The 12,159-nt window shown below is 31.4% G+C and overlaps 1 protein-coding gene across 3 annotated transcripts in view; it reads left to right on the top strand.

Moving 5' to 3' along the window:
• Positions 1-12,159, top strand: part of CSMD3 (CUB and Sushi multiple domains 3) — a 1,005,695-nt gene that overhangs the window by 888,353 nt on the left and 105,183 nt on the right. For all 3 annotated transcript variants that reach the window (XM_031691263.2, XM_072949624.1, XM_072949623.1), the window contains one exon: positions 11,850-11,968. In XM_031691263.2, coding sequence (XP_031547123.1) covers positions 11,850-11,968 — 119 coding nt within the window. The remainder of the gene's footprint in view (positions 1-11,849; positions 11,969-12,159) is intronic.

Here is a 12,159-nt window from a genome sequence, read left to right as displayed (position 1 = left end):
CTATTTATAATACAGACCATTAAATTATCATAATCAGAAAGAAACTGAAGAAACTTTTTTGAAGTCTATTGTATAAAACTTTTGCATTTCTAAAATAAAACATTTTAATGAATGCTAAAAAGGTCCTTTATTTGTATAAGATAAATAATATAAGAAAATTATAATTTAATGAAATTATTTATCCAATTATCTATAATATTTTTCAAACCCATTCTTTTGGTTTGAACTTCTTAATTATGTCAATAAATGAGGGAAATTGAACCATATCCTAATCAACAAATAATAATTGTTAGTAATATATAGTAGCTTACCTCTTAGAAGAAAGAAGTGATAGTTTGCTACTCTTAAGGGAAAACAAGACTAGTGGATTTAGATCTCTCAGTTTCAGATCTTGGAAGCTAACATCTTTGACAGGATAGGCATACTAGAAATATATAATTTAAGCATCTTTTATCATGATCTTTAATTTAAAGCATAAAGTTGAGTATCTTACCACTTCAGGGAAAGTCTGATTAGAATTATAAAGGGATTGGAAGATGAGTAAGATAAATCTCCATCCTAATCACTGTAAATTTTCTTATGTGAAATGTGTTTTTTCCCTTATATTTGTGACAACTATGTTACAACTATATTTCTATAAAATGAGCAATCAAGGAATGCTAATATTTCCTAAATTAATTATCTGAATCAAACTCAAGAATGTGGAAGAGAACTTACCACTGGTAATGAATGAACATAAGAACAAATGATGTATCAATGTGCTTTGTAAGCAGTTGCTTTAGATAATAAGACACCAACTCTCCTGATGATCGAGAGGCTACCCCCTAGGACTGTCATTTAATCTGTTAGCACAGAATTTACATACTCTAAAACAGATATTCCCAAAATGATTCTTTGGGTTCAAACTGATCCCCAGATACTTCTTAAGATTTATTAGATATCTGGATCCTCCACCCAAGGGAAAAACAAACAAAAAACTAGGCACCGTATTTAGGTTACCTAAGGACAGTATTAACTGTATTTTTCAAAAGCCACAAAGTGGAATCCTGTTAGAGGATGTTAAGGTGATCAGTGAATTTTTAAAATATTGTGTTAGAGGACTTAACTAATCCATCAAAACGTTTGCTGAATGCTCTCTTTTAATTGGTGCAAAATTCTAAAATAAGTCCTGGATCAAAGTAAATATAATTTAAAAAAAAACAGTACTACAAAAAGCCTATAAAGTTACATTAAAACATTAAGTTTTACCAAATCATAACTTAACAGAAGTTAAAATATTTTCTGGGTAGAAAAAGGATTTTCTTTTTGGAGAAACTAAATAAATGTCTTACTAGGTGGTTGCATGTGGTAATATTGTCACAGAAAAACATTCCAGTTGTTTTTAAACAAAATTAGTGAATCTAGGTTAAAATAGGAACTATAAATAGAAAAATAAAGAAATATAGAAAATTACATGAGAAAAAGAAAATTAGAAAGTGTGTAAAAAGCGAGCTTAAGTAGGACAAGAAGGACAGATAAAGGAAGGAGAGGAGAGGAAAAGATAAATTTAGTGGACAGGAGAGAAGTCAGTGCCAAGGATGCCTACTGTTTTTTCAATTAATTAAAAAGATTTGGCATATTAAATGCTTTCAAATCTATTGTCAAATCAATAAGGATTTTAACATAGTATTTGTAAAATATTAAGTGCAGAGAATGAGGAAAGATTGAACAAGGACATTTCAGGACAATTTTACAGAATTAAAATGACTGATAACTTCTGCTCTAGTCTTTAAAAACTTAAAAACATGCTATGGGAGCTATTTTGGCTGCTTTGTCAATAACAGACTGAAAAGCAGTTATAATGGATTTGGTGGGTCAAATGCTGGATAGAGCAGCTGTGGTTTTGGTAGTGTCTAGCAGGGCAGTCTCAAAGGCTGTCTGATCACTCTTTGCAATTTGAGTATATCACTTCCAGAAATTCAAGAGAATATACCCAAACAGTGACTTTTTTTGGCAAATATTCTTGATTTGTTTGTGGAAAGGGCACCTTAATATCTCTTCCAGAATGGTAATCTCCCCTTAGTGGAATAACATCTATTTTGTGGTAATGCAAGAATTTGTCTACTGGGGGAGGCAAGTTGTATTAACTAGACAAAAAATTTTAAAGAACTTCCTTATGAATTCAAAGTCCCCAAAATTCCTGGTTAAGATGTAAGAACACAATAACCTCTGTAAGAGAAAACTATATCTTTAATGAGTATAGGCAAGGACTGTAGGGAAAACTGAAAAAAATGAAATGCTTTTATACTTAAGGCAAAATGCTTAAACAGTTAGGTACTGGGAAAAATAATTGTGTGTATGTGTGTTATAAACAAGGTAGTTCTATAAACTTTTCTCTATTCAGAAGACACCTATTTCACTGCACATCTTTGGTATTTCATTTCTGACAATCTCTGAAATAAAAGTTCTGCCCACAGGGTAACATAAGTAAGTAATCACATCAGGGAAATAACAGTCCCATAATCACACTATGAATACAAGCAACAGATGCAAAAGACACTAAGGTTTGCTATAAAAAGGACAGATTTCATGTTGTTTTCCTTTTAACCAAGAAAGTAGACTCTTTCTGTATTCCTAAAGGAATATTTTAAATAGTAAAGGTTTCAGGAAACATGACAGGTGTTCTTCTGGCTTGGGAAATAGAAATTTGGCTGAGTCTTTCCAGCAAATAATATTTTCTCTGTCCGATTTTCCTACTCACCCATGAGATTTTCAGAAAAATAATCTAGATTATCTGATGGCACAGTTACTAGACAGATATGTCTTGCTTTTTATTTACTTAAAAGGGAAATGCTGACAAACGGCTGACCTTTATTATATGGTGCTATTTTTTTCCCCTTGAACTTGAGATCATGGCCTTTTAACTTTGAAACGCATGATGGTGATGGTAATTACACAGATCTCATGTTCCTTCTGCCCAATCCCGTGCCTTCGTCTCATTAATGTTTGTAGAGGCCCATTTTGATAATTTCACATCACTATTTTCCTATTACTTAGTGAAGAAAGGCAACAATTCATTCCCTCCCATAATTTTCTATTTCCATATCATTTCTCATGTATAAGAACACAGCCACTTGTTTACTTATCAAATTTTCATTGAGTACCTACTAAATGTTAGGTATATTCTCTGGGTGTAAGTGCTACATATTTTCATAGGATGTAGCCCTAAAAAAGCTTCAGGCTAACTGGGAATAAGAATGTGCAAACAGCAGTAATTGCAAAGTTACTGTGTAAACACTGTAAGTCTTGTTTATGTAAGTTGGTACTTCTCAGATAATGGTGCACTATAGTTATCTTGAAGTCTTGTTAAAAATACAGATAACAAGACTCCACCCAGAAGATCAGGTCAGTGTTTCTGAGTTTCAGCCAAGCATTTGTACTTTCACTAAACTTCCAAGATTACTCTCACCATGGCCAAGTTGTGAGGACATCTTGTATAATGGAGGTGATGACACAGAAAAGGTAGTGATCAAAACTGTTAGGGGTTACTGGTGGTGGAATCAGAGAAGACTTCACCAAAGGACAAATCGAAGTCCTTTTGGCAGATAAGAATTAAAGTATAGATATGGAATTAGCTTAGTGCTTTGCAAGGATCTCCTAGAATGAAGGTAGACATGAGAGTTTATTCTGGTCTGAAATCAGACTTAGGTTTCTATCTTGGCATTACCATTTGAGTGAATAGGTAATTCCTAATGTGCCATAAGAAGCCAGTTAACTCACCCAGTGTGGGATAATAATAGCATCTAACTTGAAAGACTGTTTCAGAGTTAAATGTAATCATCCATGTAAAGTGTTTCACATAGTGCTGGGTACATAGTAAACCCTCAATAAGTATCATCCTTTACTGATAATGAGATGAACCCACATGACTAGAGTTGTCAAATGGTATGTTAAATGCTGGAAGATTAGATTAAGGAGATGGCAGAAACTTTTATTTTGCAGAAAGAGGAGATTCACTGAAGGGTTTCATTTCAGCAAGTATCATGATCAGTTTTGAATTTTCGAAAGGCCCTTTTATTTTAGAAAGTGACAAATACATTGCAGGAAGAGACTACGCCCAGGGAGAGGAGTAGCAGTGGTTCATACGAGGAACTCTGAAGGTAGTTATTGTGGTTGTATAAATGAAACGGTAAAATATTCAGGCGATAACAAGATAAAATTGAAAGATTTATGGCTGGTTAGATGTTGGCAACAGAGAGAAGAGAAGAGGACAGTCTTGTTTTGGTTTTTACTTTAGATCATATCACTTTATGATCACTGTTTTGCTTTATTCCATTGGAGAGCTGGCCTTTTATTTCTCTAGAATTTTTCTTTGATTTTTAGATCTTAGATATTAGATTTAATAAAGTGACATAAGCACTTTTATTTATCTGTAATAATTAGACCTCACACCTTGCAGTGGTATCTAGGAATGAGAACTATTTCATAATTTAACTAATAATAATGCCACTGTAGGTATAAGCTTTCAAAAATGAAACTGATATGTATGGAAGGTACATTTGGTGCTACTTGGAATGTAAGTAAAAATGGCAAAAATGTATTTGTATTTTAATCTCTCTGACCTCCACTTTCTGGCTCAATTTTCCTGCTGCCTCTTATACTAGACCTCTTTGATTGACTCTGCTGCCTTCCTTTTCTGCTACTAGGGGTGCATGTGATGACACTGGACCCACCTCAGTTATGCAAGTTTCTTCCAATAATCATCCAGTAATCTTTATATTTGATAGTCAACTTACTAGCCTTCTTAATTCTATCTAAAAATTAATTTTGCCATGTGACATAACATATTTGCAAGTGTAACATCATGGTAACTAAAATCCTGCCTGCCACACTAGGATACTAAGTAAAGGCCTAGTCAGTAGGGTGTTCTTTGGGAATTTTGGAGAGAATTCATAAGAGATCCATGAAGAGAAGTTCAATTTGGGAAAAGATAATTTTTTCTGGCAGGAAAAATTGTTAAATATTAATATGGATTATTGACAGATTTTGTAATTTTTTCTGGGAACTTCTGAAGTTAGGATTAGACACTTGTCTTTCAGGATGACTCTGAAGGCAGTTTCACTAAAGATCAGAAATGGGTTGAATGCCCGGTCAAAGTATTTAGGAGGTTAATCAAACTATGATAATCAATAAAAAAAACTATTTTTTTTCTTTTAAGCAGACTGTAAATTTGGTGTTCTTTTAACACTCACATATTCCACAGATAGGTAATTCAGAAGAAATATAGTGGACAAAAATTATTCAGGATCCCGTTTTATATCTATTTTAATCTTTAACTTTTATAATTAGAAAAACATTTGAAATTGAGTAATAAAATTCTAGAAAATAGAGAACAATATTTTTATCTCTTGGTCTTCCAAATGTTTTTTTATCTGTTCCAGTTTTATTGAGAAATAATTGACATACATCACTGCTAAGTTTAAGATGTACAGCATGATGGTTTGCTTTACATATATTGTGAAATAATTACCACAATAAGTTTAGTTAATATCCATCATCTCATATAGACACAATAAAAAGAAAAGAAAAAAGATGAGAAGTCTTAGGATCAACTCTCTTAACAGCTTTCCTATATATCATACAGCAGTGTTAATTATAGCAATCATGTCATACATTACAACCTTAGTGCTTTTATCTTATAACTGGAAATTTGTACCTTTTGACTGCCTTCACCCATATATTTTTTTAATATTTATGGTCATGGTGCTTAAGCTATGCTCTCTTGGAGGTTTTAAGTTGTTCCACAAATACGTTGAATTGGGGCAATTTTTCTAAATTACAGACACACAAATTGACATAATAAGTATAAATTTGTAAATTTACTCCCTATTAGTTATTTCTGAAACTATGATGTCTTCTACTAATTTTATGCTAGTAAATTATAACAAATTATCTAATATATAAATAGGTAGCCAATATTATTGGGAGGGTTAAGAAAGAAAGTTAATTTTACTTTCTGTTAATAACAAAAGGGATTGAATGTTGAAGGGAAAGAAGGCAGGCAAAATGGAAGAAGACATATTTATCTAACAACCTTGGTAGACACAACTAAAACTAAAACAGTTATACCAGAGTTCTGGAGTTTAGAGAATGCAGTTCTCTGTGCTTAATAAAGAGAAGCTGAAACACTGGTTGAGAGAGCCTGATACGCTTTCTGTTTTCTGATACAACTTGTCATAAGCTGGCATGAAAGTACATCATTCTTTGTGTTGGGAATGTGTACTGGTTTAGTGCTGGTGTGAGTAGATGTAGGTGCTCTGAGTTAATAATATTTTCTCCAACATTTCTCTTGTGTAAAGTATTACACTTTTTTCCCTGTAATCCACAAGAGCACGGAGAGGTGGGAAACTATTCTTAAACAAACAGCTTGTGAGTGTGTGCTTTTTTAACATATATGATTCTGATTATAATTGCATGTCTTACATAAAATATTTGTTGCTAGGGAAAATGTCCCCAGTGCATGGAAAGCCATTAATTACATCAATTGTTAGTAGCCTTCCACAAAGAGAACTTGCAATTTTTAGTAGCTCTGCCAGTAGGACTCTGGTTAAGTCTCATCATTAACATTTTGGAGTGATGATTTGATTGCAATACACATATGTAATTTTCCTCATATTTCTTAAATTTGTTGAGACACACATTTAAATTTGACTAATGGAAAATCTTAAAGGGACAGTGGAACATCTATAAATTGATCAGCAATTTTAATTTTAAACTTAATGTACTTATTTTAAAAGAGGAAACCACATGCAGTAATGGTTGTTTGCAAATTTAGGGGTGCTCAAAGATCTCAGGATACAGTCTCTGAGGAAGAGAAAGGTAATGTTACCGTAATGAATAGATTTTCCTCTCCTCCCACACCTAAAAGCACTCATGATATCTGCCTCTAGTAATTTTGCTGTAAATCTTGTGAAAACTCAAGAGCTCTGAAAACATTTTCCCATCTTGTGCAACATTTGAAGGGGGAGTCTGAATACCCAAAAGCATAAAAATGGTCATAAAATAGTAAATGTCCAGAAATGTATCCATTTAACTCTAGCTTAAAATAACAGAAGATGCAATTCAGCACAATAATAATTTTACTTCTTTATTTCCATGAGCAATATGCTTAAGAAATAATGCATTAGGTCTTAATGAGTTTATTTTTGTAATTACTAAAAATAGTTTCCTCCCTTGGGCTAATTAAATAATTATTTGTGAAAAATAATGATTTTAAGATTAATTATATTTTTTAGTTAAACTAATTTTCTTGTTCTAGTTTATGCACATAATCTCATAAAATAGTAATTGTAGAAACACGTCCTTCCCAAATTAAATTAATATTTGTCATTTCTTATTTAAATTACCATTAACTGAGAATATATTACATGCAATAAGTGTAATTGATCTTTATAAACACATTTCTTTCCTTAATTCTAGAAGGCCTTTGTAGTTTTATCATAGTTTGCTCTTTTCTTTTAACCAAATTTATTTCATTTTCATCTCATTCACTTTTCATGTCTTCATGGTGGTGTTGACTTAGAGATTGTTTAAGCCTAAATTTCCAAATTTGGAAAATATTGTGTTTTTTGTATTCCTAAACTTTTCTCTAGTACTATCTTAAGTTAATAATACCACTGCTCATCTCTTGGGTTTTCTTGCAGAAAAACCAATATATTTAGGTGTATATAGAAACTTTTCATTGTGAGTCAGCCACAGAACTGAAGGTACTTAAGTTTTTCATCTTTTATGTCGATCTTTATATATTTTCTTTATATTCCTAGATTCATAGATTCCTATGTGACTTACTGATCTTATACATATAGACATGCTTTCATGACAACAGAAAAAAAAATCCTTACTCGAGAATGCAAATTGACAATCTCACTTCTATGCTTAAAACCATTCACTAATGCTAGTTAACACTTGTTGAGAGCTTCCTCTGTCACTGGCACTATCCCAAGTATTACACACATATTGTTTTCTTTAAGCTTTTTCACAGTATTCATATGAAGTTGGTTGGTATTTTTGCATCCATTTTATAGGTGAGGGAGCAAATCCAGTGTTTTTGGTCTTCATTTTCAGTAAGTTTATACATAGGTTGTCATGTCAAATTCATGAAGGACTTTTTCTTTTTACAAAATAATGTTACCAAGAGTCTTAGCAGTAATTAAGCTTTCTTCTCACCCCTTGTCTCCCATTCTCATTGCATTAAAGATTAACTAAAATCATTATGCAATACTAGGAAGTTATATATATGTGTGTTCAGAATGATCAGAAATAAATGATACAATTCACAACATTTTCTCCTCCAGATTGCCTTGTGAACAGAATTGGAAAGAATAATTTTTGTTCATAAATAAATATTGGAAATGTGAAGAACTGAAGTTTTTAATGTTTTCAGTCAGGGTAACTGCCTACAGTAATTGGACAGCAGACATAAATAACTGTGTAATTTTTGATATGTGTTTGGTCCTGAATTTGTTTGTTTGTTTTTGGCTACAACAGCTAATTAATTGATCCAATTTCCATTAAAAAATTCACTCAGAGAGCATCTTTGATTGTCAAGTACATAATTTTACAGAATTTACACTCATGAAGATGAAAATGACTCAGTATGTTGATGCCTTGGTTAAGCAGGAGAGAATCCTTTATAACGTTTTTACAAATATTCACATATTCTTTGTTGATTCCTACAAATAACCTATTGGCTTTGTCACTTTTAAGAAGTGAAAAATGAATCTTAAGACATTTTCAAATTATTTAATCACTCAGTTTTATTCGTGTGAATTTTAAAAAGACTGTAAAATATGAACTGCAGTATTTTCAGATATTTCTGTTTTATTTTCTTTAGTGTACATAAAATAATTGACTTAGAAAAATTGAGAGAATTCATCAATGTATGACTTCTTCTTATCTAACTATATTGTCACCCTATCTTCTTCCCTGAGATGATCATATTCAATAGATTAGCTGGTCCAACTCAATCTCTTCTAGAAAATAGAAGGGAGTATGTTCCTGACCCCTAAATTCTCTGCTAGTATTAATTAATCTAATGGATAAGTGATTTTATTATTTACAAAAAATTATGCTTATTATAGAAATTTTGAAAATGCAGGAAAGTACAGAGAAGGGCATAGAAATCACCAATAATCTCATGTCAAGAATCATAACCACTGCTAATATTTGACATATTTCCTTTCAGTCATTTTTGTCTGTGATTATTTGCATACAAGAATTTTCAACCTACAAAATTGTTATTACATAGTTTATAGAGTTTTATATCACATTTTAAAGTTAAAATTCTTTCATAAATATTTTGTTGTGCCTGTATATATGGAGAAATTTTGCTTAACGATGAATTCTCATATTCTGTGGTATCAGTGTGCCAGTTTTATTTACCATCCTCCCAGACGAAGAAATTGCTACTTGAGGATGTTAGTAGTTTCTGTGTATATGTCCCTAGATGGAGTGCTTAATAGAAAGAAAGGAGAAATGAATGTGTACTAAATTTGACTTTCTCAGTAAGAATGACCACAAAAATGACCTTAATGTAAAGGGTAATAAATATGCTGTTCAGGATTCCCAAAAAACTAAGATTGTACCAAAGAAAAGTGAAATCATATTGACAGGACATTTATATTTATATCAAAACTCATGTTGTTTGGATTCAGTAATTCCTGAAAAGGGCTCTATGAAACCAGATGAATTTAATGTGTAAGCACCATTAATGGATATTAAATGAGAAGAAAATAAATGTAAGACTGTTCATCTCTTCTTGGATCTCAAAATCTAGTTGGGGCAATGAGGCATTAACCCTTAAAATTTTTAAAGTAAATCGCAGTTTAATGGTAACTTATCTTTCTGTGTTCTATAAATTCAAGATTACAAAAAAATCAAGAAATATGTAACTTGACGTATGTTTAAGGCCTAGCTAATTGCAGCACCAAGCCTTGGAATTCTAGTCCATAAACTCCCCTAATCACCTTCAGGACCACCTCAAATGCATTCCCAAATGACCAATTTACTCCTCCTCTTTACTGCCTTACTATCTAATCTAATCCTCATTCTATTGTTTCTGCTTTTATGTAATTTTCTACCCTTTAATGTCACTTAATTTGGCATCATTTTAAGTTATTCTGACCATTGCTTTTTTTATTAGATAAAGAAAGGATTTTCCACTTGCAGAGACAGACATTTGTATTTATTATGAAATAATCAAAATAGGGATGTACTTTCTTTTTTATATTATTCATTCATCTACAACCATCGTTTATTGAGTGCTTCCTTACGATTCTATATGTCAAGCTGCCCTCATGGAACTTACTTGCTCAGAGGGGAGATGAATATTGAACAACTAATTGCATAATTATTCATTATTAGTTTATGCTAAATGCAGCCAAGGAGATGTAGAAGGTGGGTGCTATGTTATGAGCATGTCCTTCGAGGGAAATATGTTAGTCAAGGAGTAAGACAAGGAGGGGGAGGGTATAGCTCAAGTGGTAGAGTGCATGCTTAGCATACACAAGGTCTTGGGTTCGATTCCCAGTACCCCCTCTAAAAATAAATAAGAAAATGTAATTACCTCCGTATCTCCCCCCACAAAAATAAATAAAATAATTTTTAAAAAGGAGTGAGGCAATATATGATGTATTGTCATACTTAAGGATTTAATTTTTAATATGTGTGTGTGTGTTTTTTTTTTAATTGAGATAAAGTCAGTTTACAATATTGTGTCAATTTCTGGTGTACAGCACAATTCTTAAGTCATACATGAATATGCATATATTCATTTTCATATTCTTTTTCACCATGAGCTACTACAAGATATTGAATATATTTCCCTGTGCTATTTTAATGTGCTTTTAAATGAATATATATATGTATCATTGTGTGTGTGTGTGTGTTTATGTTATGGTTAATGAATTTGGAGTGATGACTGTTTCCTACCACTCATTTGAATATGCATTAGATTAGTTCAGAATATTAACTATAAAGACATGGATAATAAACACTGACTTTTATTAAAGATAAAAAGGTTTTAATAGTGATACATTCACATGTTTGAAAAAATGTTTTGGAAAAAGTATCAAGTAATTTTTTAAGCTTTTAAGTGAATCACTTTAGAAAAACCTTTTACTTTTAGTATGTTTTTATTCTTTTATGTTGAAAAATAAACTGTCAATGTAAAAATAATGGAAGTGTTTTGAATTATATCGTTATTTCCCTTTCATAAATAGCTAATTTTAATACTACATAATACTTTAAGGTCTCAGTAAGCTACATGTTTTTCTCCTTTCTATGTCTGGAGAACAAATCTTACTTACACTTTTTAAATATTACATATAATTACTACATTAAAACATATCTCATGAATTTAAAAGCTTATTCTGTATGAAGGAAGAAGGAACCAGGTGATATGGACAAAATAGCAAGTAATTTTTATTCATTTTACTAAGGATGTTTTATGAATATAATTTCATTTTATTATCATAATAAATGATTTTATTTAGAGATTTTCTTTTTAGGAATTTTAATTTTTGTTTTACAGAAGACATTTAAGCTGGGAGTTAAAGAATTTAGGTATAATTACACAGCTAATTAATTAGTGGTTGGTGTCATGAAAATTCAAAGAAATAGCTTTATGGTGGAGTTCTAAAGCACATTGCTCTAAACATATAGAGTTAAATCTTGTCACAGGACATTCTTAATGTCCCAATGTAAAATCTACTTTTAATGACACTAATATTCAATTTTGGTGATTTAATATGCATGATTTAAGCATTCATAATTTGAAAGTCACTTATATTATTATCATTAAATATTTTTAGCTATTGGTTTGGATTCTTGTCCTGAACCACAAACTCCTAGCAATGGAATTAAAATTGGAGACCGATATATGGTTGGTGATGTGGTATCCTTTCAGTGTGATCAAGGCTATTCTCTTCAGGTAAGTCTATTTTAAAATTTTAGTTTTGATTTTATTACCCTTTCAGAATATTGTAACAGATCAGTGATTGATAAAACACAAGTTTTAAAACAATATTGATCTCAGGCTGCATAACTTAACCTTAAATCAAAAAGTATTCAATTTGTCAATAAAACATATGCATAAGAGACATAGCTGGAATAGACTAAATT

This window comes from Vicugna pacos, chromosome 25 (genome assembly GCF_048564905.1).
Source record: "Vicugna pacos chromosome 25, VicPac4, whole genome shotgun sequence".
Taxonomy (NCBI): Eukaryota; Metazoa; Chordata; class Mammalia; order Artiodactyla; family Camelidae; genus Vicugna; species Vicugna pacos.
Note: the sequence above shows the minus strand (reverse complement) of the source record. Positions and strands in the feature narration are given on the sequence as shown.